General features: G+C 39.5%; 1 protein-coding gene and 1 pseudogene across 9 annotated transcripts in view; one reads left to right on the forward strand and one right to left on the reverse strand.

Annotated features, from left to right (window-relative positions):
- The window catches only part of LUC7L2 (LUC7 like 2, pre-mRNA splicing factor), a 63383-nt gene that overhangs the window by 17355 nt on the left and 20605 nt on the right, over positions 1 to 25423 (forward strand). For 8 of the 9 annotated variants that reach the window (XM_059711936.1, XM_059711942.1, XM_059711935.1 and 5 more), the window contains 2 exons: positions 17207 to 17305; positions 20739 to 20849. In XM_059711936.1, the coding sequence (XP_059567919.1) occupies positions 17207 to 17305; positions 20739 to 20849 (210 nt within the window). Of the gene's footprint in view, positions 1 to 4236; positions 4400 to 17206; positions 17306 to 20738; positions 20850 to 25423 lie in introns of all 9 variants that reach the window. The other variant, XM_059711944.1, reaches the window with a different exon arrangement.
- On the reverse strand, positions 18931 to 19023 carry LOC132211568 (U6 spliceosomal RNA; annotated as a pseudogene).

The raw sequence follows: 25423 nt of genomic DNA on the forward strand, positions 1-25423 counted from the left end.
GAGAGTAGAAGAGAGAGGGAAAGACAGAGAGAAACATCTATGTGAGAGAAAAACATTGGTTGGTTGCCTCCTGCACGAGCCCTGACCAGGGCCCGGGCCAGGGAGGAGCCTGCAACCAAGGTACGAGCCCTTGACCAGAACCGAATCTTGGGACCCTTTGGTCTGCAGGCAGACCCTCTATCTACTGAGACAAACCAACTGGGGCTATGCTATGATTTTTTTAAAAACAAAAACCACTGCTGGTAGATGAGGAATCTGTATACCTTATTTATTTAGGTTGATGATTTAATCTGCAAGAATGGGATTCCTCAAAATTAATTACTATGCTTTATAATTTTTTCTGTTCCTTGGCAATTTTTCAAAAAGCATTTCTGCCCAGCTGGTGTGGCTCAGTGGTTGAGCATTGACTTATGAATCAGGAGATCACGATTTGATTTCCGGTCAGGGCACATGCCCGTGTTTCAGGCTTCATTTACCAGTAAAGGGACGTGCAGGAGGCAGCTTATCAGCTTATCAATGGTTCTGTCTCATCATTGATGTTTCTATCTCCCTCTCCCTTTATCTCTGAAATTAATTGAAATATTAAAAAATAAAAAAGTGTTTCTTGTTTGGAATTCAGACACAGTAATTCAACAGCAATTGCACTTTTAGTTCAGAAATAATACAAGTGATTTAAAAAATAGTCCTTACTTTTGAGCAGAGTACATTTTTATACAAAACACCGTATATTTTTGTTAAAATTTGTGTGCATTTATATTGTGGATATAATTGTGGGGAAAATATATTAGTAAATACTTAAAATCACACAGCTTAATTGCAAGTGGTGGTGTCACTTAAAAAATTCCTTTATATTGCTGACTCAATATAAAGCTCAATTTAGATTCTATGTCTAATGATGTTGGTTGATCTTAGAGTATCATCATTTTAATTTGGAAGATAATCCACATGATGATGGACCTATTTAAATGGAACAAAGGGTTATATTCCCTTTGGTTTGGATTTGTTTGAAATGATTACTCATTGCAAGAGCTCCTGTTATTAGGCTGCATCTGATGATGGTGGAGGAGGACTAGTAAGGGCTGAACATTTAGTTGACTTTATTTCTCATTTGCCAGAAGTGACTGACATGAAGGAAAGACTCTTGACTTTGATTTTCAGAAGTGATGAGTTCCCTTAAAGATATCCAAAATGAGTGTTTTCTTTGTGAATAGGAAGAATTAAATGCCCCAAACAGATAGATATCAAGGCATACAATCTAGAAAGCACTTCTTTTTCCATTAGGAAAGACTATTGAAACTATATTATGTTAAAATGAAAAAAGGAGACTACATTTAAAAATATGTGTATAATACTAAATTTTTAAAAAGTATAATACCACAAGAAGGAAATCCAGTTTCTGAGCACTTGAGTTTGTACTATAACAGATAACTAACCCTCATGTATACTCTTCAGAATTTTCATAATTAAAATATTTTCTATGCTGTAAAAGAAATCTATGATTATTTGTAGTGTACTTTGATTCTCCACATATACTGTTAAATTTAACAGTTAAAATCATTTTATTTACTGGCTAAATTATCACTTCAACTAAATTTTGAGGACAAAATTAACAAAGTAGCAGAATTTAGGTGTTGTTTTTCTTCCTTTTTTTAATAAAGCCCAACCATAGCAAGACTCTGGCATATTATATTTTTCAAGTATGGCATTAATAAAAATGTGACAGCACAGTTGTACTTTACATTTTAGGTACACATAATGTAATTGTATCCATTTATTTCTTGAAACAATTCTGTGAGGTATATAATCTATAGTTGGCCTTGATGAGATGGTGACTTATTAAAAATCATTTCGTTCTGTTGTTTTAAAGTAAAACTGGGACCAAACCCAAATTTTCTGAGGTATAGTCTTATTCAACATGTTTGCTATTTTGTAGGGAGTATGTTAAATGAAACATTTCCTTGTAAAATTATTGCTGTTGTATTTATAAGATACACATTTTTTTAAATTTTGACATCTGAAAAATGCATTTCAAAGTTGATAGAAAAATACTATATTAATTGGTAATATTTTTCTCAGTATAGAATTTAATGATGAAGCTTAAAATTGATATCTTGGATTATACATGAAAAACAGTTACTAAGGAAAGCCCTTCTAAAGGCAGTTGCCAGGGAAACTCTAGGCAAGAAATAATCTTCTTTTTGTCAGTGTAATAGGGAAGGTATTGTTATATGGAAGGACGGGTTTTAATAGTTGTGAACCTTTCAGAATTTAAACATTTTTAAGTACTGGTATATAGGACTTTATGAAATTCCAGGATTGTCCTAGTGTAGTGTCCTTGAGAACTTAGAACCATCCATAGTGTGACATTCTCATGACCCTTATTACTAAAAGGGTATATTTATAACAGTTCTTCCTATGTAGAGAAATGGTTTGTAATTACAGAGCTGTGACTTCTTGACCAGCCAGTCTTGTAGAACAAATGCTTTTCTGGCATAGTTCATACCTCTTTATGTGGAAGATGTCTGTGTGTTTTGGATTGTTGTTTTTTTAGTATTAGAGGATGAAAAGAACTGAATTGTAACTGTTCATAATGCTTTTTCTTTGCCGTCTAACTAAAGTTTGCTCTTTAGTTTTCTTGACCATGTTCCTCAGACCTCTCACTTGCAGCAGAATATGATTCACCAATATTCTGTGTTATTTAACAGCAGAATACATAGAAATGTATTATCTGGCTTTATTCATTGTAAATGGTTGAAGTTTATATCAAGCACTTGAAGATGGAGAGTATGATTTCTAAAAATGTACTCAACTGACAATTAGTATGGAATACTTTTGGAATTCACTTTGATGAAAATGCCCTTATAACATTTTATCTTTTATTAATCTGATACTGAATTATAACTAATTCTTTAGTTAATAAATTATTCAGAGGAGGAAAATGTAGAGCAAAGAATCAAAACAATTGTGTGTATATAAATATCTTTGGATTGTGATTTTTAGAAGAAGCATGAACATCTCTTATATCTTAGTAATTTACTGTTTTTCAAAGCCTTGGGTTGTTTCCCTATTCATCTAGAATACTTTCTTGTTTTAGTTCTTTCTTTCTCCCCTTGCACACTTGGTTTCTCCCTGTTCTATTCATCCCCTTTCAGATTTAGGCAAAACAAAAAACCTAAGCAGAGTTGTCCTCTTCACCCCCAACACATTGTTTCTGTTACATAGCTTCCCTGAGGAAAGATAAGTATATTAAAGAGCTTTTAAAAACAAAACAACTTTCTATCTGGTTCTTAGTGATCTAGGGAAAAGATATGTGATAGTAGTAATTTACAGAAGGCATTAAATCTAAAGCGGAGACAGTAACATAAGCTTGAAACGAAGATCTGCGGAGATGAAAATGTATACTCATAGTGTGCCTGTCCTAAGTTCAGAAATGGCCATTACTAATTTTATTATAGCCTTCATCATAGTATAATTTTAGCATTGACAGATTGTCATGTCTTCTTGCATAAGGTCATGATTTCATAGATGGGGAAAAAATTTAAGGCTCAGAAATTGTGCTAGTCAGATATATCATAATTAAAGAATCAATTATTATGCAACATAGGAATCTCAAGAGTAATTTAAATCTAAATACTTTAAAAAATATATTTTTATTGATTTCAGAGAGGAAGGGAGAGAGAGAGAAACATCAATGATGAGAATCATTGATCAGCTGCCTCCTGCATGCCCCACACTGGGGATTGAGCCCGCAACCCACTCATTTGCCCTGACCAGGAATCGAATGTGCATGGGTCAACCCTCAACTGAGCCACGCCAGCCGGGATCTAAATACTTTTTAAAAAGCTTTTTGCTATTATTTTTGATAACCTAGGGCAGTGACTTTTAGATGTTTCTGAAATGTCTTTGGAGGGTTTACATGGACATGGGGATAGGCCAGTCTTTCCTATTTCAGTTAGAATTTTGCACATTTTAAATATATAACATTTACATGAAATTTTGTCTAAATAAATTTTCAAAAATAGAATTTAAATTTAGAGAACTGATATTGAGAAATAGTCAAGGACAGGGATAAAGTAAAGTTTTATCAGCCTTTTTGAAGTGATTGGATGGGAGTTTTTGTCAAAAAATTCTGACTGAGTTGATTTTATGGTGCCCCAGTAGGTTGTGGGTTTTATCTGAAGTGCAATTTTTACTAATTGAAACTCCTTTATTGCTTCTCTAACTCTTTCTTTTAAGGCCTGGTCTAAAATCAGTTACTTGGGTGCATACAAACCTGAACTTTAAAACTACTGAAGTCTCTTTCATAGTACATATGTAAAAGAGCCATGAAAGTATGGAGAAGCAGAATAAGTGATAAGAAGTAAACCTGCACAAAATTTTCTCAACCAGCCACTAGAATGTAAGTTTCATTATAAGGGCAGGGACATTGTTTTGTTCAGTGTTATATCCCCAGCATCTAGAAGGGTTCCTCCATTGTGTTGAATGAATAATTGATCCACCCAAAACTAGAATGTTCAATAAATCTGTTTCAAAAACTAAATTTGAATTTCAGTAATTGATCATTATTAGTGGGCAGTGTGTTAACCTTTTAACAGATAAGGAGTTGGAGAGTATCTTTGTTTTATTTGAGTTGCTTATCAAAATATGACAGCAGTAGTTTCATAAGCAGATGTGAAAAATTAGTCTGTAGATGTTTTAAACCAGCGGTCGCCAACTGCTGGTCCGCGAGGTCCAAAAGGTTGGTGACCGCTGTTTTAAACTATCTCTCAGAAATAGTTTGTTTTGGGCTACTTTGGCTTTTTTCTTTCTTTTTTTTAATCCTCACCCAAGGAAATGTTTTTTGATTTTAGAGAAAGAGAGGAAGGGACAGAGAGAGAGAGAGAAAGAGAGAAACATCATAGTGCAAAGAAACATTGACAGGTTGCCTGCAGTACATGCAACCTAGGCATGAACCCTAACTGGGAACCGAACCCAGGACCTTTGGTTTATGGGATAAAACTCCAACCGAGCCACACTGACCGGAGCTACTTTGGTATTTATTTATTTATTTATTTATTTATTTATTAATATATTTTATTGATTTTTTTTACAGAGAGGAAGGGAGGGGATAGAGAGTTAGAAACATCGATGAGAGAGAAACATCGATCAGCCGCCTCCTGCACACCCTCAACTGGGGATTTGCCTGCCACCAAGGTACATGCCCTTGACCGGAATCGAACCTGGGACCCTTCAGTCCGCAGGCTGACGCTCTATCCACTGAGCCAAACCAGTTAGGGCTACTTTGGTATTTTTTAACAAGTATTTTTAGCATTGGCCCAGATAACTGACATGTTTGTTTGTTTGCTTGTTTTATTTATGTCACAGTCAATTTCTAGAGTTTACCAGTTTGCAAAATGCCTGTTAACCCAGGTTTTGTAAGATTTGGCTTTTGAAGTGTATTATGTTCTTATATTAAACAATTTTGTTATTTTTAGTTTATTCTTCTCAGTCTATTATAAAAATATGTAATTCTTTAACAAGCATTTTTAGAGATGGCCTAAACCAAAATTACATCTGGGCCCTAGCTGGTTTGGCTCAGTGGGTAGAGCGTTGGACTACGGGATCAAAGGGTCCCAGTTTTGATTCCAGTCAAGGGCACGTGCCCTGGTTGTGGGCTCTGTCCCCAGTAGGGGGCATGCAGGAAGCAGCCAATCAATGATTCTCTCTCATCATTGATGTTTCTGTCTCTCCCTTTCCCTTCCTCTCTGAAATCAATAAAAAACATATCTTTTAAAACATCACATTTGGTGCCAAGAAAATCAGAGGCACATTAAAAGCTTCCCAGTGAATAATTAAAACTACTGTTAAACTTGAAAAGCCAAGTCCTGAATGTAGTTTGGAGCATTGTTGGCAAATTGGTACATTAATGCCCTGAACTTTTCAGCCTGATGTACATATGCTCTTGAGAAAGAACTTTTTCTATCATTCTGAACGTTTTTGCTAGCATTTGTGTGTTTTTCTTCTTCCTTTTTTGAAATTTTATCTTCAGAGAGGAAGGGAGAGGGAGGGACAGAGAGAGATATTGAACCTGCAACCCAGATACATGCCCTTTGGTGCACAGGCCTATGCTCTAACCACTGAGCAATGCCATCCAGGGGTGAAAATATATATTTTTTAATGTGATGAGTTGTACCCTGATGTGCAGGTGGCAAGACCAAATGTCCTTGTACAATCTCTCTAGTTTGATGATTCTTACTCTTTAGGGGATCTTTTAAAAACATTTGGTGTTTTACTTTGACCTATATACAGCATAGCACTTTGAATTATATCATCCCATAAACTTTTTTAGGTCTGTGATATCAAAAATATAGGTATGTATATTGATGGACTTGGTTAATATAATTTGTAAATTTCCCAAATTTAGATAGTTTTTTTGTTCTTCCTTCTTTATGGTATTAATTTAATAGTGTATAGGATAATGAAATTTAAGTAATACTGGAATTAAGAAGAGGAAGAAATAGAAAAGGGTGAGCCTGAGATGTCAGTTTAATGAGGGTTGGATGGAGAAAGTAGAGAGAATTCACAATAAAAATTAAAAAATTGCCCTTCAAGAAGTGATTTATTTTTTTCATCTCTCTCGGAGTGGAGCTGATTGGTGCTATTAGCATTCATTCGTTCATTTATTCACTCACTTAAGTACTTCTCCAAGACCTAATCTGTCCCATGTGTAGGCTGGGGATACAAAAATGGACACAGGTTTCTGCTTTAATGGTGGGAGCTTACATTCTCATGTGAGACATACACAACCAAGTGTGAGAAGATATAATGTGGTTTTAGTTATGACAAAAAAAGCATAGCTGGGTAATTTAGATTGTTTGAGATAGTGGGCTAGCACACCCGTGGGCAAACTACGGCCCGCGGGCCGGATCCGACCCGTTTGAAATGAATAAAACTAAAAAAAAAAAAAAAAAAAGACCATACCCTTTTATGTAATGATGTTTACTTTGAATTTATATTAGTTCACACAAACACTCCATCCATGTTTTTGTTTCGGCCCTCCGGTCCAGTTTAAGAACCCATTGTGGCCCTTGAGTCAAAAAGTTTGCCCACCCCTGGGCTAGCAGCTACTTTGGTAGGGTGGTTGGAGAAAACTTGATAAAATGATACTTAAAGAGATCTAAATGTGAAGAAAAGAAGATAGTCATTCCTGAGTTGGAATGAACTTACCATATGTTGCTACCACACAGAAATTTTTTGAGGTTTAGTATTGTACATATATGATCAAAAATCTAAAACCCTTAGCCCAGTCTACCTCTCCTTTCAATGAATAAATCATTTGGTCCTCTCTTTCAACCAGACTGTTGTATTCCTTGTTATCTCACTACTTTCTTCCCCTCTGTGTTTCTCACTTTTGCCTACCCCTTTACCTCTTCCTGGAATGAATGCCTTTTCTCCTCTACAGATTTAAAACCTGCCTGGCTTACTGTACAAAATTGCCTGAGCCTACAGCAGTGTAGCCCCTGAAATCCAACCGCTGACGGCACTGAGCGATTGGGGCCCGCGCCGGCAGCAGGTGTGAGTGGTGGCTTCTGCGCTGGCAGCAGGTGCGAGCACTGGGGGGATTGCGGTGCACGGGAGCAAAGAATTTTCAGTAACTACCAGAGGCTTGCTCTGACAACAATGACCGGCTCCCTGCCTTGGTCTGGCACCCCTGCTCACCTGCTCCACCATCCCGCCCCGGCCGACGCCCATCATGTTTCACACTCTGCTGCCTGCTGCTGACTCCGCCATGTTCTGTGTGCGCCACCTGGTGGTCAGCACATGTCATAGTGACTGGTTGTTCAGTTCCGCCTTCTGGTCTATTTGCATATTAGCCTTTTATTATGTAGGTAGGATCTTTGCATATCTAGGGTTTGAAATGAATGACAAAAAGTATTTCCTGCTATATTCTTTTTTTTTTTTTTTTCCTATTTTGTTTCTTAGTTTACTTTGTTCATTAGATTTCACATATAAGTGAAATCATATAGTACTTGTCTTTCTCTGACTGGCTTATTTCACTTAGCATAATACTCTCTGGGTTGGTCTATCCATGCTGTTGCAAAAGTAAGATTTCCTTTTTATAGCCAAGTAGTGCTCCAATCTATAAACTTATTATAGTTCTTTTATCCACTCATCTACTGATGGGTACTTGGGTTGCTTCTAAATCTTGGCTATTATAAATAACTCTGTAGTGAACATAAGGGTGCATATATTCTTTCCAATTAGTGTTTTGAGTTTCTTCGGATGTATTCCCAGAAGTGAAATTGCTGGGTCATAAAGCAGTTCCATTTTTAATTATTTGAGGAAACTCTCTACTGTTTTCACAGTGGCTGTACTGATCTGCATTCTACCAACAGTGCATGTGGTTTCCTGCTGTTTTAAAAATTATTATTAAAAAGTAGAAGAGTTTTATTTTCCTTTATCTACCCAGGGGAAAATGGAATTGGGTTGGAACATACCTGGGAATAAGCAATTAAAAATTTGGGAAGTCGTAGAAAAGCAGGAACTACTTTCTGCATGCACAATGTGTCCCATTCCTTTTCACCCTTCATGTTTGACTTGTTTTGAGCATTGGGATTGTAATGTAGAAAGAAAAACCTTCATTTTTATTTTAAGGCAATAGTGGCATAACAAACATATCCAGGTTTTGTTATTTCAAGGCTTTTCCTATATTATACTAGGTTGGTTTCTTTTTTCATGTTCTTGGGCTGGGCTTTGAAGCAAGCACTGAATCTGGATGGAAAAGAAATTTTATAAATATGAGGAAGGGAGAAACTGAATTACTTGAGAAAAGAGGTGTTCAGGGAGATTAAGTGAATTTCTCAGAGTTAAAGTGATAAGACAGGTTCTTTTCATCTGACTTATTTCACTTTGCATAATACTCAAGATCCATCCATGTTGTCTCAAATGGCAGTATTTTATCATTCATAGCTGAATAGTATTTCATTGTATATATGTACCATTTTTTTTTTAAATTCAAAAATTAGTTGAAGGACCTTTAGGTTCTTTCCATGTCTTGGCCACTGTAAGTAATGCTACAGTAAACATAGGGATACGTGTATGTTTACAAATGTTTCCAAGTTATTCAGGTAGATACCCAAAGAGAGATTGCTGGGTCATTTGGTAGCTTTCTTCTTCATTTTTTGAGGCACCTCTGTATTTCCCATGGTGGCTGTACAAATTTACATTCCCACCAGCAGTCTATGAGATGTCCTTTTCCCCCAGATCCTCTCTAAGACTTGTTATTTCTTATTGATAATTACAGGCCCAATGCACGAAATTTGTGCACGGGTAGGGTCCCTAGGCCTGGTCTGCAATCAGGGCCGATTGGGGCCTTCCTTTCCCTGGCTGCTGGCTGCTGGCTGGGGCCTTCCTTCCCCCGGCTTACCTTCGTTCCGTGCCGTTCCTTGGTGGTCAGTACACGTCATAGTGAGCAGTCGAATTCCCGAGGGGACAATTTGCATATTAGCCTTTTATTATATAGGATAACCATTCTAACAGGTGTTAGGTGGGGTTTCAGTGTGGTTTTGGTTTGTATTTCCCTTATAACTAGTTATGTTGAAGGTCTTTTAATGTATCTGTTGACCATCTCTGTCCTCTTTGGAAAATTGTTCAAGTTCTTGCACCATTTTTTAATTGCATTGTTTTTTTGTTGTTGAGTTGTATGAGTTCTTAATATATTTTGGATATTAGCTCCCTGTGAGAGGTATCACTTACAAATATCTTTTCCCAATCTGTTGGTTGCCTTTTTGTTTTATTGATGGTTTCTTTTTCTTTCTCTTTTTAAAAGAAAATGTATTTTTTATTGATTTCAGAGAGGATGGAAGAGGGAGAGAGAGAAACATCAATGATGAAGAATCATTGATCGACTGCCTCCTGCATGCCACACACTGGGGATTGAGCCTGCAACCCGGGCATGTGCCCTGGCTGGAAAATCGAATCGTGACCTCCTGGTTCATAGGTTGACGTTTAACCACTGAGGCAATGACTATTAATATGTCAATATTTTTTGCATCTCTTTTTGCTGTACAGTGGCAATGAAATCCTTGTGTGTATGTTTTTGTGTACATTTGCAACTGTTAATTTAGTTTAATGTCATTTTTACATTGAGAATATAAATTCATTGATACAGGAATTAGTCTCACACTATTTTATGATTCCCTTTAGGATTTAGCTTATAGAACCAAGCAAATGTACTAACATAACAAAGCAAGGATATTTGCAAATACTTAGAGCTGTTACTATGTCTGGTTGCTATCACTGGTATACTCATTGACATATACTGCCATTAGTTTACACTTGGCAGTACACTCAATATTTTTGGTTGAGTATAATTTTCCTGTTACCTCAATATTTTCTTCCAAAACTAAAGTGGCTTTATTGGCTTTCTGATTGTAAGAATAATATATGCTCATTGCATTTAATTTAACAGCTATCAAAAGGTTTATATAAACCAACCTTATAGCAATGTCTGTGTCTAAATTTACAAAACTGGCATTTTTATTGTCTTTCTTTGCCATCTTTTTTCCACTTAGCATTAAGAACACTTTTCTAGCCCTAGCTGGTTTGGCTCAGTGGGTAGAGCGTTGGCCTGCGGACTGAAGGGTCCCGGGTTTGATTCCAGCCAAGGGCACATGCCCAAGTTACAGGCTTGATCCCCAGTGGGGGGCGTGCAGGCGGCAGCCGATCCATGATTCTCTCTCATCCTGGATGTTTCTCTTTCTCCCTCTTCCTTCATCTCGGAAAACAATAAAAATATATTTAATAAAAAAAACAAAACACTTTTCTAATCGCTATGTCATGTGTCATATGACTATTCCTTAATTCGATTAGTCAAACTGCTGTTGCTGGGATTTTAAAATGTTTCTAACTTTTTAGATCAAAAACACTATTGTTAAATCTTAGTGTTTGTTTATATGTATTTATTTTATTGTTTCCTCAAGTTCTTAGAAGTACAGTTCCTTTATCAAATCATCAAGTTTATTTAATAATCATGGGTTGTGCAGAATCTGGTCTTTTATGTAGAATGAAAAAAGAAGAGAAACCATTTTTCTCAGGAAGCTTAGAGTACATTTGGGGAGATAACATTCACTTTTGGAATTTTAAAAGAATTAAAAAGCACTTATCAGCCTGGCTGGCAAGGCTCAGTGGTTGAGTGTTGACTTATGAATCAGGTCACAGTTCGATTCCTGGTCAGGGCACATGCCCTGGGCCAGGCCAAGGGACCCTACCAGTGCACGATTGGGGCCCGGGCGGGATCGAGGGAGGGCTCTAGGGCGTGTACCGCCCATCTTGTTCATTCCCAATTGGCCAGACCCCAGCAGTAAGCTAACGTGGTGAGAGCATCTGCCCCCTGGTGGTCAGTGCACGTCACAGTGACTGGTCAACTGGTTGATTTTCTGCCCCCTGGTGGTCAGTGCATGTCATAGCGAGTGGTTGAGCGGCCTTAGCATATCATTAGCATATTACGCTTTTTTTTTTAATAATTAAATCTTTATTGTTCAGATTATTACATTTGTTCCTTCCCCCCCCCCCCCCATAACTCCCCTCCTCCCAGTTCCCGCCCCACCCTCCGCCCTCACTCCCCACCCACTGTCCTCATCCATAGGTGCACGATTTTTGTCCAGTCTCTTCCCACATCTCCCACACCCCTTTCCCCCCCAAGAATAGTCAGTCCATTCCCTTTCTATGTCCCTGATTCTATTATAATCAACAGTTCATTCTGTTCATCAGATTATTTATTCACTTGATTCTTAGATTCACTTGTTGATAGATGCGTATTTGTTGTTCATAATTTGTATCTTTACCTTTTTCTTCCTCTTCCTCTTCTTAAAGGATACCTTTCAGCATTTCATATAATCCTGGTTTGGTGGTGATGAACTCCTTTAGCTTTTCCTTATCTGTGAAGCTCTTTATCTGACCTTCAATTCTGAATGATAGCTTTGCTGGATAAAGTAATCTTGGTTGTAGGTTCTTGGCATTCATCACTTTGAATATTTCTTGCCACTCCCTTCTGGCCTGCATGGTTGCTGTTGAGAAATCAGCTGACAGTCGTATGGGTATTCCCTTGTAGGTAACTGAGTTTCTTTCTCTTGCTGTTTTTAAGATTCTCTCTTTATCTTTTGCTCTTGGCATTTTAATGATGATGTGTCTTGGTGTGGTCCTCTTTGGATTCCTTTTGTTTGGGGTTCTCCGCGCTTCTTGGACCTGTAAGTCCATTTCTTTCACCAGGTGGGGGAAGTTTTCTGTCATTATTTCTTCAAATAGGTTTTCAATATCTTGCTCTCTCTCATCTTCTGGCACCCCTATAATTCTGATGTTGGTACGCTTGAAGCTGTCCCAGAGGCTCCTTACACTATCCTCGCATTTTTGGATTCTTTTTTCATTTTGCTTTTCCCGTTGGGTGTTTTTTGCTTCCTCGCATTTCAAATCATTGACTTGATTCTTGCGCTCCTCTGGTCTGCTGTCGGGCGTCTGTATAATATTCGTTATTTCAGTCCGTGTGTGCTTAATTTCTAGTTGGTTCCCCAATATAAGATCGAGGGTCTTATTAGTTTTCGTGTAGATCTCATTAAGTTTATCGGCAGCTTCTAAACAGTTCTTGAGAGACCTTAAAAGTGTGGTTCTGAACTCTATTTCTTCCATTGACAATTTTGTCCTGTTTCTTTGTCTCCGCATTTTGTTATGCTTCCTTGGTGCACCCCCTAGTGGTCTTTGTTCGCAGTCTTACAGATAAATCTTGATTGTTGTAGCTAATTCCAGGGAGGGTTTGACCTCCAGGCCAAGTGGCTATGAGAATCAGCTGTGTCAGCAGTGAGAGAACTTCTGTCCTCTAGGGAGGTGCTAATCTAGCCTTTGCCTGAGGCTATCCGGCAAATGCCTCTGTGCAGGGCTTGGGCGGGGCGGGTCGCACAGGATCAACAGGGTGGGCCAGAGAGAGCAGTTATGGCGGCTCTCAGTCCTGTCCCAAGGGGCTCTGCCTCTCTGAGTCCCAGCACCCGCTGCAAAGCTCGGAGAGAAAGCTGCCCTCACTCTGACCGAAGCCAGACAGTCCCGCTTCTCCCGTTTGAGTCTGGGTCCCTAAAGACTCGCCCGGATCTGGTGCTCAGAGTCTGCGACTCCCTCCCGATTGAAAACAACAACCGCGCCCTCCGCCGCCAGCCCGCTCCTCGCACTCCGCACCTCAGAATTTGACTTCAGCACTGCGCCTCCTCTGAGTGTCCGTGTTCGTTTCTCTTTCCTCCTAGTTGTAGGACTTCCACTCAGCCAGCGTTCCTGTGGTTCTGGGTGATGTCCCTTCCGTTTTTTGGTTTCACTTTTGAAGTAGTTGTTCAAAGCAGCAAACTCCGGCGTTAACCTATGCCGCCATCTTGGTTCTTAATTCAGCTCTCGCATATTACGCTTTGACTGGTTGAATGGCTGACCAGACACTTAGCGTATCAGGCTTTTATTATATAGGACACCCCTTATGTGTATGGCACAATTCACAGTAGATGCTTAGTCGTGATGGTGTGGACAAGGGGAAATAACCTATTTGTATCTAGAATTCTGAAAATCTGCCTTGCTCTTTTGTCCTGTTCCATAAAATAAGCACAGGCTATTGTAATCCTCCCCAACTCCCCAAATCTTTATTATAGCTAGGCCCTTCTAGGGCTTTGGCCCCAAAATCTACTATGGTAAGCCAGGTTAGACTGTAAAGTTACATGTGCTCATAGCCCAGGAAAGTGAAAAGCCCAGTAGTCTTAATTGCTGGAGGAGACGAGTAGCTAGAAACACTTAAGAAGGAAAGTAGGACAAGCAAAGGAGATAACCCAAGATGAGAAGACCTTCTAAAGCTCAGATCAGTTTTGTCCTGGGATGCATCCTGACCACTCTTTTTTTTTTTTTTTTAAGAAAAATATATTTTATTGATTTTTCACAGAGAGGAAGGGAGAGGGATAGAGAGTTGGAAACATCGATGAGAGAGAAACATCGACCAGCTGCCTCCTGCACACCCCCCACTGGGGATGTGCCCACAACCAAGGTACATGCCCTTGACCGGAATTGAACCTGGGACCCTTCAGTCCTCAGGCCGACGCTCCATCCACTGAGCCAAACTGGTTAGGGCTTGACCACTCTTGATTGTTAAGTCCAGGGCCTCCTGGGCCAAATGTTCTTCTCTGCCCTCTTTTCCCAGATTGGTTCATTCAATAAATATTAAGTATTTCGCCACACCAGGCTTGGGCCTCTCTCTTCAGAAGCTTTCATCAGTATTGTTTTAAAGGTCCTTGGGTCCAGGTTAAGAATCACTGCGCTGGATCAAAAGCATTTCCAACAGTGACTGCTTAAGCTTTTATGAAATAAGTATAGCCTCTCCTGAGCAACTATAGCTGTGGAAATACATACAGATGCAAAAGAAGTTGTTTGAGTGATTAATGTTAAGATATTAAGGAACCAGTTGGCCCTTGTAGCCAAGAGGATAACAGCATTCTTTGGCCATTAACTTCTTTCATTCCTGTCTTATTTTCCTGCATTTTAAAAAGAATATTAAACTTTTTTCAACAGCCCCTCCATAAATATTGCTTAATAAGCAGCCTTAAATTTTCATACATCTATAGAAAGTTTCAGTTGCTCTTTACTATTACTGGAAAACTACTTGGTTTGTTATAGCCCTTAGAATAATGAACAAGAGCCTGGAAATGAGGCCTGGAAAAACACCACATCCTCAGCAACACAGTGATATTTTAGGTCAGTGGTCGGCAAACTGTGGCTCGCGAGCCACATGCAGCTCTTTGGCCCCTTGAGTGTGGCTCTTCCACAAAATACCACGTGTGGGCGCGCCTGTACAGTGCGATTGAAACTTCGTGGCCCATGCGCAGAAGTCGGTTTTTGGCCTGGGCGAGTCTATTTTGAAGAAGTCGCGTTAGAAGAAGTGGGGGGTGTCGGTCGGTTTGGCGACCAGAGACTTGGCACAGGCGGGCCACGGGATATGCAGTGTGGGGGAGGTACATTGTTTTGAGGTACGTGTTCGCTGAGATCAACCCCTTCCAACTCTCCCATCCACACTCGTCTATCTGAAACAAGTATACAAGACGAGTGTGAATGGGAGAGTTGGAAGGGGTCAACCTCAGCCAACGTACCTCAATCAGATTGAGGATGTTTTTAGCAAAGGCCAGCTTAGTACCCTAATTAAGTTAATAACAATGTACCTACCTATATAGTTTAAGTTTAAAGAATTTGGCTCTCAAAAGAAATTTCAATAGTTGTACTGTTGATATTTGGCTCTATTGACTAATGAATTTGCTGACCACTGCTTTAGAGCCATTAATTGTAATGACTTTTTTAATATGGTGAATATTCCTTATAATTTCCCAAAGGATAGCTTCGAGGACATTGTTTACTTAGGTTTTCACATTTGTTCCTTCAAGTAATTAAGAACTGAGATAATATAGTTCTACAGAGAAACTTTTTTAATATAGTCATAAAAATCTCAAGAGTTGGAAGAATAAGTTACTTGATGGTTGAATTTTTTCCGCAGTATCCTAGAAAAATGGTTTTCTGAACTGTATTTGAATCTCTCATTTATCTGGTAGCTCAGTAACTCCTGAGGAAGCTTAAATGTTTTCTTTTTTTTTTTTTTTTTTTTTTTTTTTAAATATATTTTATTGATTTTTTACAGAGAGGAAGGGAGAGAGATAGAGAGTTAGAAACATCGATGAGAGAGAAACATCGATCAGCTGCCTCCTGCACATCCCCCACTGGGGATATGCCCGCAACCCAGGTACATGCCCTTGACCGGAATCGAACCTGGGACCCCTCAGTCCGCAGGCCGACGCTCTATCCACTGAGCCAAACCGGTTTCGGCTGTTTTCTTATAATGAAAGAGTTAAAATAAGACACTATAGAGTCCTTTGGGGCCATAATAAAATCTGTTTCTATTTCATACTGAAAAGTTCTAAACATCATGATTCTTCACCAGCTAATGTCCGTCCTTCCTTCCTTCCTTCCTTCCTTCCTTCCTTCCTTCCTTCCTTCCTTCCTTCCTTCCTTCCTTCCTTCCTTCCTCCCCTCCCCTTTCATCCCCACCTCCCCTCCCCTCCCTTTCCGAGAGGAATGGAGGGGGGGGAGAGAGAATCATTGATCGGCCACCCTCTGCATGCCCCGCTACCGGGGATCAAGCCCGCAACCTGGGCATGTGCCCTTGGCCAGAATTGAACCCGGGGCCCTTTTGTCCACAGGCTGATGCTCCATCTACTGAGCCAAACCGGCTAGGGCCAGTTAATTATTTCTTGACTTTTGCTGTTTGGTATGGCTTCGTTTTGAGACATTTTGTTGGTTTATTTAGATCCCTTTTGAAATGCGTTAGCACACAAAATGTGTCTTTTGGAGGAGAGAGGGTTTGCTTTTAAAACCCGCCTTTAGTAAGATTTGTCACGTTGTTTGGACTAAACCCTGTAAGTTAATTTATCTCAGCCATGGCACACTGTAACCCTTACTCTTGACAAGTAAGTTTTTTAATTTGTCTAATTTTCTGCTCATACCTAGTTATTTGTAAATTTGTATTCTTAGATATAGCTATAGGACTTCATATTGTTTTTAAATTTTATCTGGTCCATCACTCTTTTTGAACATGACATAATATAGAAAATTTTTTTTTTTTGGTTGATTTTTCTTTTTTTTTTTTTTTAATTTATTTATTTTTATTGCTTAAAGTATTACAAAGGGTATTACATATGTGTCCATTTTATCCCCCCACCCTAGACAGTCCCCTAGCCTCCCCTATTCCCCAGTGTCTTATGTCCATTGGTTATGCTTATATGCATGCATACAAGTCCTTTAGTTGATCTCTAATATAGAAAATTGATTAGAAAATTGATACCCTTGTGTTATAAACATATCCATGTTGTTGCTAGGAGCTTTTCCCCCCCAGCTTTGTTGAGATTCAGACAGGCTTTTCCTTGGCAGTCTGTTCTTAAGTACAAAAGTGATCACTTTTCTCACCTATTGGTAGATAGAATTGTTGTCCTTTTTTCTCTTTTTGGCGCCAATATAATACTTGTTTATGAAATTTTGTAATTTGAAAGTCCATAAACAAAGAAGCATTTGTATGACTTAACATATATTTTATGGAGTACTGTGGTTATTAATGAATTGTTAAAAAATGTGTTTTCTGTTTAATGTGTCCTCCCCCTTTTTTTTTCCTTCTTAGAGAATGGATCTTGGAGAATGTCTGAAAGTCCATGACCTGGCTTTAAGAGCAGATTATGAAATTGCATCCAAAGAACAAGATTTCTTCTTTGAGCTTGATGTATGTGATTTTATTTTAATGAGTTACATTATCTGTCACAATACAACATCTTGAATATGGATTTTTCTCTTAATGGGGAAAGGCTCTTAGCAAAGTATATTCTTCGTGGTTATATGAAGGGTAGTACTAAAATGAAGTGAGATCATGTACTTCCTGACTAACAGTTTTAGAAAATATAAGATGAAACTGTATATTTTAAGGAAATACGTAAAGTCATATAATTTATATACAGGATGTCTCAAAAAATGTGTATGCACATAGCTTGATAGCTCAGTTTTGAAAATGAAATGTTTTTTGTTGTTGTTAATATATTTTTATTTGTTTCAGAGAGAAAGGGAGAGGGAGAGAGAGACAGAAACGTCATGATGAGAGAGAGTCACTGATTGGCTGCCTCCCCACACGCCCCACATTGGGGATCAAGCCTGTAACCCAGGCATGCACCCTTTATGGGACTCTAACCGTGACCTCCTGTATAAATATTTCTCTTTTTTCCGCATCCAGCACGGCTAGAGAGCGGTCTGGTTCCTGAGTAGATGCGGCTGGGGATTGAGAAAATGACAGAGACAAAGACAGAAGGAAAAAGCTGGGGCTGGGTGGGACAGCTGTCCTGTGATAGAGAGACAGTGGCCCATACCAGGAAGTTTTACTAAAGCCCAAGACAAAGGAAATTATGTGCACTCTTGTGGCTTCTTTGTAATCATCACTTCTGGGTGGGCCCGGATAATCCTGTTTGTTCTTGGTGCTTGGCTGGATTTAGATAATGAAACCCACCTGTTGGTGCCTGAGCTGAAGGTCAGGCTGACAACACACCTGCCTCTGGCAAGGTATGTTTCCAGGGCATGGCTCTGCTGGGCACCACTGGATTCAGATGACAATCAGCTCAGGGGCCTTTCCCAGGTGCTCTCTACACTCCTGGTTCATAGGTTGACTCTCAACTACTGAGCGACACCGGGGGTTGAGCCTTGACCAGAATCAAACCTGGGACCCTTTAGTCCGTGGGTTGATGCTCCAACCACTGAGCCAAAACAGCTAGGGCAAAAATGAAATGTATTTTAATAAACCCTGCCTTTATTATTATTCAAAGTGTGTATATACATTTTTTTAGTACACCCTATATTCTTCTGAAAATTAAGCATATTTTTCTCAAAGTAGTAATGATTAAGGAAGGTATCAATTTAAACAAATATAAACCAATTTCTAGTGCATGTAAGGCTTTTTATATTCATCATATTGTTACTATTTTTTAAAATTGTTATTTATTTCAGAGAGGAAAGGAGAGGGAGAGGGAGACAGATTCATCAATGGTGAGAGAGAATCATTGATTGGCCGCCTCCTGCACTCCCCACACTGGGGATTTAGCCTGCAACCCAGGCATGTTCCCTGACCCAAATCAAACCAGGACCTCCTGGTTCATAGGTCAATGCTCAACCACTGAGCCATGCTGGCTGAGCAATATTCATATTTTTGTACCTGTAAATATACACATAGAGAGGGAGAGTATTAAGGACAATGCTGTTTTTTAATGTAAAACGGAAGAATTATTAGAGGAGATACCATTTAGATATCTGAATGGCTCAAAATGTGACTATTGTGTGTGTGTGTGTTTTTAATATTTTTTCTTTTTTAAAAATTTGGAACATTTCATGAATTTGCGTGTCATCCTTGCACAGGAGTCATGCCAATCTCTGTATGGTTCTAGTTTTAATATATGTGAACACTGTTTTTTTAAACAAACATGAGAGTTGTATAAAAATAGGGAAACTTTTTTTATACTTAAATAAAATATACCAATCAGCATTACATAAAACATACTGATAAGCATAAATCTTATGCTACCTTTTGTAAGTGAGGAGATAGGCATTTTATTTGGTTTGGGAGATAAAGCAGTACAGTACACCCCTCCCCCCCCCCCCCCCCATTTACTTCTGAATTTCCAAGAATTTCTTTTAATGGAAATAAAAACCATCTATGTAAATGCAAATTTAATACATGGCTGGAACATTTTGGGGAATCACCGTATTCTGACTTAAAAGTGTGATTGGGTTATGATTTATACACATTGGGCATAAAATACAGCAGAAATTTTCTATCATCTAGATGTAAGGGTGTGAAAATTTAGGTTATTTTCAGTCTTTATTATAGTATGATAATGTATTTTTACTTACCAAGTGTATAGAGTAAGTTCCTAGAAATACAATAACTGAGTCAGAGAGTAATTTTGCCAAGTTGCTCTTCATTAGAATTATCAATTTATACTCCCACCAATAATATATGAGATTATCTATTTCCCATCTGACCACATAGTGTGTTTTCAAGATTTGTTTGCAACTTACATGAAATGTGTAATATAAGTGTAGTTTTAACCCTCATTTCTCTTATGAGTGAGTTTGAACATATTTCATATATTTAAGATGTTTATATTTCCTTTTTAGTGAACTGTCAGCTTACAATTTTTTTTTTTTTTGGGCTATTGGCTAATCTTTGATGTCAACATTTATTTTTAGTTGATTTGTACTAACTTGACATGAAAATTAGTCCTTCCCTCAGATAATACTTTGCATCCCCCCCCCCCCCCCCCGTTTTTCTTTTGGTAGTTATGGGCCTTGCAGAATATTTTTATTGTTATCTAATTAATCTTTTCAAAATCTCTATTGGATTAATTAGAAAGGCCCTCCCTATTCTGAGGTGATGAGTTCTCTATCATTTTCTTCTAGTTTCTTTTCTGCTTTTCACTTTCAATAAATTTTTGGGTTAACCAACCATTTTTAGAATTTGATATGTGCTGAGTAAATTTATATTTTTAAATAAAACCCTTATAATTTAAATTATACATACATATATATATCCTATATAATAAAAAGCTAATATGCAAATTGACCGGACGACAGAATGACCGATTGCTATGACGCACACTGACCGCCAGGCGGCAGATGCTCAATGCAGGAGCTGCTCCCTGGTGGTCAGTGTGTTCCCACAGGAGGAGCGCTGCTCAGCCAAAAGCTGGGTTCACGGCTGGCAAGTACAGCGGTGATGGCAGCAGCCTCTCCTGCCTCCGCGGCAGCACTAAGGATGTCTGACTGACGGGCCTAAGCCATCAGTCGGACATTCCCCGAGGGCTCCCGGACTGTGAAAGGGTGCAGGCTGGGCTGAGGGACCCCACCCGCCCCATGAGTGCACGAATTTCATGCACTGGGCCTCTTTTTATGTGTGTGTGTGTGTGTGTGTGTGTGTGTGTGTGTATATATATATATATATAATGGAAATATAAGCACAGCTGTCAGCTGGAAAGGAAGTGAGATTCTTGATCACTTTCTTTAAAATTGCTCACCCACGGATATGTCTTATTGACTTAAAAGTGTAAGTTTTGAGTAAAGATATTTCTGAAGAAAGTTGATTTTTCTGGAAATAATTGTCTTTTAATTGAACTTTGTAGGCTATGGATCATCTGCAGTCATTTATTGCCGATTGTGATCGAAGAACAGAAGTGGCCAAGAAAAGATTAGCAGAAACTCAAGAAGAGATTAGTGCTGAAGTGGCAGCAAAGGTAACAATTTCAATCTTTTTAAAAAAATATATATTTCTTTCTTGATTTCAGAAAGGAAGGGAGAGGGAGAGATAGAAACGTCAGTGATAAGAGAGAATCATTGATCGGCCGCCTCCCACATGCCCCCCCACTGGGGATCGAGCCTGCAACCCAGGCATGTGCCCTTGGCTGGAATCGAACCTGTAACCCTTCAGTCTGCAGGCCCATGCTCTATCCACTGAGCCAAACCGGCTAGGGCGTCAATCTTTTTAATAGTACAGAATATAATTTCACCTTTTAATTTGAAAAATTACATTCACAGAAGCTTGCAAAGACAAACAGGAAATTCTATGTACTCTTCCTCTAGCTTCCCCTTATGTTAAGATATCTTACACAACCAGTACAATGTCAAAGGCAATAAATTAATTTTGGTCCAGTCTTTGTATTTTATTCAGATTTCACCAGTTAATGCATGCATTTACTTGTTTTTTGTGTGTGTAGCTCTATGCAGTTTTATCACATGTGCAAATTGGATAAATATTGTAATAATTACATTAATTGTAGCATTATCATCACAAGGCTCCCTCATGTTACCCCTTTATAGCCACACCACCCTTTCCTCTAGCCCCTGGCAGCAACTAACTTATTTTCTGTCTTGATAATTATACTAGGGGCCCTGTGCACAAATTTGTGCACCTTGAAAGGAACTGTGGGCTGAGTGGTTGTGGTGGGCACAGGGGCGGATCTCGGCCCATCCTCCACGCACTCTACCCCTTCTCCCCGCCCCTTCCGCTGCAGCCCCTGGTCCCCTGTCTGCTGGCAGTCCTGCTCCCGCCATTCCCGCTGCTTACAGCACCGGCCCCACTGGCACCTGCTGAAGGTGCGGAGCCATTGAGACTGGTGCCAGCAGCGGGTGTGAGCAGGGTTGGCACTGTCAGTGGGTTCGAGCGGCGGCTGCTGCCCCGATCACCCCTCAGGATCAGGGGGAGGTGGAGAAGCCCTGAGGGGTGATCGGGGTCAGCAACCGCCGCTCAAACCCACTGCCGGCTCCCAGCAATCGGCACCAGCAGTGGGAGCGAGTGGGGCCAGGGCCGGCAGCAGGTGTGAGCACTGGGCGGGACCACGGTGTGCAGGAGCAAAGAATTTTCAGTAACCACCAGAGGCTCACCCTGACAGCGACTGCGCCTTGGTCTGGTGCTCCTGCTCACCTGCTTGACCATCCCGCTGCAGCCAACGCCCACCATGTTTCTCGCTCTGATGCCTGCTGCCGACACCCGCATGTTCCGCCCTGGCCTCCCCCCCCCCCCCCCCCCCCGTGGTCAGCGCATGTCATAGCAACCGGTTGTTTGGTTGTTCCATTGTTTGCTCTATTTGCATATTAGCCTTTTATTATATAGGATTTATTTCACCTAATATCACATAAATGGAATCATGCAGTATGTATCCTCTTAAGATTGGCTTTTTATACTCAACACAACTTAAGATTCATACGAGTTGTTGTATCAATAGTTCATTCCTCTTTATTTCTGAGTAGTATTCCAGGGTATGGATTAGGGTTAGGGTTAGGGTTAGGGATATATTGCAGTTTAACCACTCACATATTGAAGGGGACATTTGGGTTGTTTCTAGTTACTGGCTAATACCAATAAAGCTGCAATAAACATTCATGTACAGATTTTTGTGTGGACATAAGTTTTTATTTCTCTGGGATAAATAACCAAGACTGCAATTGCTAGGTCATATGGTAAGGACATTTTTAGTTTTGGAAGCAAATACCAAACTTTTTTTCTAGAGTGGCGGTACCATTTTACAGTCCTACCAGCAGTGTGTTAGTGATCCACTTTATTCACATTTGTGCCAGCATTTTGATGATGTCACTATTTTATCCATTCTGAAAGGTGTTTTACTACATCTCATTGTGGTTTCAATTTCCCTAATGAGTAATGCCTTTCTACATTATTTTCATGTGCTTATTTGCCATATGAATATTCTCTTCGGTGAAATATCTGTGTATGTCTTATGCCCATTTTCCAAATGGAATGTTCATTCTTTTTTATAAATATGTTTTTATTGATTTTAAAGAGGGGAAAGGAGAAGGAGAGAATTATCAATGTAAGAGAGAGAGATCAATCTGTTGCCTCCCGTTGAACCCACAACCTGGGTATGTGCCCAAACTGGGAATCAAAACGGTCTCCTTTTGGTGCATGGGACAACACTCAACCAACTGAGCCACACAGGCTAGGGCAAGAATGTTCTTTTTTTTTTTTTTTTTTTTTTCATGAGTGTTTGTGTCATTTGTATGCTTGCCAATGTGTTTGAAATACTCCACACTTTTCTTCTTTTTTTTTTTTTTAAATTTTATTTTATTTTATTTTTATTTTTTTATTTTTTATTGCTTAAAGTATTACAAAGGGTATTACATATGTATCCATTTTATCCCCCCGCCCTAGACAGTCCCCTAGCCTCCCCTATCACCCAGTGTCTTATGTCCATTGGTTATGCTTATATGCATGCATACAAGTCCTTTAGTTGATCTCTTACCCCCCTACCTCCTGCCCCCCAACCCTCCCCGGCCTTCCCGCTGCAGTTTGACAATCTGTTTGAGGCAGCTCTGCCTCTGTATCTATTATTGTTCAAAAGTTTATAATGGTCTCTATTGTCCATGAATGAGTGAGATCATGTGGTATTTTTCCTTTATTGACTGGCTTATTTCACTTAGCATAATGCTCTCCAGTTCCATCCATGACGTTGCAAATGGTAAGAGTTCCTTCCTTTTTAGAGCAGCATAGTATTCCATTGTGTAGATGTACCACAGTTTTCTAATCCATTCATCTACTGATGGGCACTTAGGCTGTTTCCAGATCTTAGCTATGGTGAATTGTGCTGCTATGAACATAGGGGTGCATATATCCTTTCTGATTGGTGTTTCTGGTTTCTTGGGATATATTCCTAGAAGTGGGATCACAGGGTCAAATGGGAGTTCCATTTTCAGTTTTTTAAGGAAACTCTATACTGTCTTCCATAGTGGCTGCACCAGTCTGCATTCCCACCAGCAGTGCACAAGTGTTCCTTTTTCTCCACATCCTCTCCAGCACTTGTCGTTTGTTGATTTGTTGATGATAGCCAGTCTGACAGGTGTGAGATGGTACCTCATTGCTGTTTTGATTTGCATCTCGCGGATGATTAGTGACTTTGAGCATGTTTTCATATGTCTCTTGGCTAAGAATGTTCATTTTTTAAATGTTGAGTTTTGTCTACTCACTACTTTTTTTTTCTTTTTTTAATACATTTTTATTGGTTTTCGAGAGAGAAGGGAAGGTGGGGGGAGAGAAAAACATTGATGTGAGAAACATCAATTGGCTGCCTTTAGCATACACTCCAACTGGGGATCAAACCAAAAACCTGGGTATGTACCTTGACCTGGAATCGAACCGGTAACTTTTGGTGCACAGTACAAGCCTCAACCAACTGAGCTACATCTACCAGGGCAACTCTCTATTTTTAAAAAATATTTTGTTGTGAACTTATACACAAAAGTAGAGAAAAATACAACAAATCCTAATGGATTCAAAGCTGTCAGCTTTCTGTTGTTTCATTATTTTACTAGAGGCCCAGTGCATAAAATTCATGCACTAGGGGCTCCCTCAGCCAGACCTGTGCTCTCTTGCAGTCCAGGACCCCTTGGGGGATGTCCACCTGCCAGATTAGGCCTGCTTCCCACTAAACTGGCAGTCAGACATCCCTCTCGCAGTCCGGGACCCCTTGCTCCTTACTGCCTGCCTTCTCGCTGTGCTCCCCAGCCGTGAGCCTGGCTTCTGGCTGAGCAGCGCTCCACCGGTGGGGGCTCACTGACAACCAGGGGCCAGCTCCTGGCCGTTTAGGCTTTTTTTTTTTTTTTTAATATATTTTATTGATTTTTTACAGAGAGGAAGGGAGAGAGAGAGAGAGAGTTAGAAACATCGATGAGAGAGAAACATCGATCAGCTGCCTCCTACACATCTCCCACTGGGGATGTGCCCACAACCCAGGTACATGCCCTTGACCGGAATCGAACCTGGGACCTTTCCGTCCGCAAGCCAACGCTGTATCCACTGAGCCAAACCGGTTTTGGCCGTTTAGGCTTTTATTATATAGATAAGCAACTTCTAGGTGTCGTATCATTTCACCTCTAAAATATAACTACAGAGTCATATCCATGAAGTTAACAAGATTTAAAAATTACTTAATAAACACTGTTTATTTTTCCTATATAATCAGAATTCAGAAAAGGTCCATGTATTGCATTTTGTTGGTTTGATGACTTACTATTTTATGACATTCTGTACCATTCCATGTAGTGTGGTACATTTTATGAAAATGCAGAATGCAATAGTTATCCAGGTAGGGTTTACATGACAGCGTTAAATACTATTATAGTGCTTAGATATGTATGTACAAAGGGAAGTGGATTCCCTTATTTGTGAAAAGGTTACTTTCAACCAACTTCTGAAAAGTCCTCTGAAGATCAGGATTATACAGATGGACATACTAAAGTACAAGGGATCATGGTTGAAAGGGATCCACAATTGCTGGCTAGACCCCAAGTTGTATTGGTT

This window comes from Myotis daubentonii, chromosome 10 (assembly GCF_963259705.1).
Source record: "Myotis daubentonii chromosome 10, mMyoDau2.1, whole genome shotgun sequence".
NCBI lineage: Eukaryota > Metazoa > Chordata > Mammalia > Chiroptera > Vespertilionidae > Myotis > Myotis daubentonii.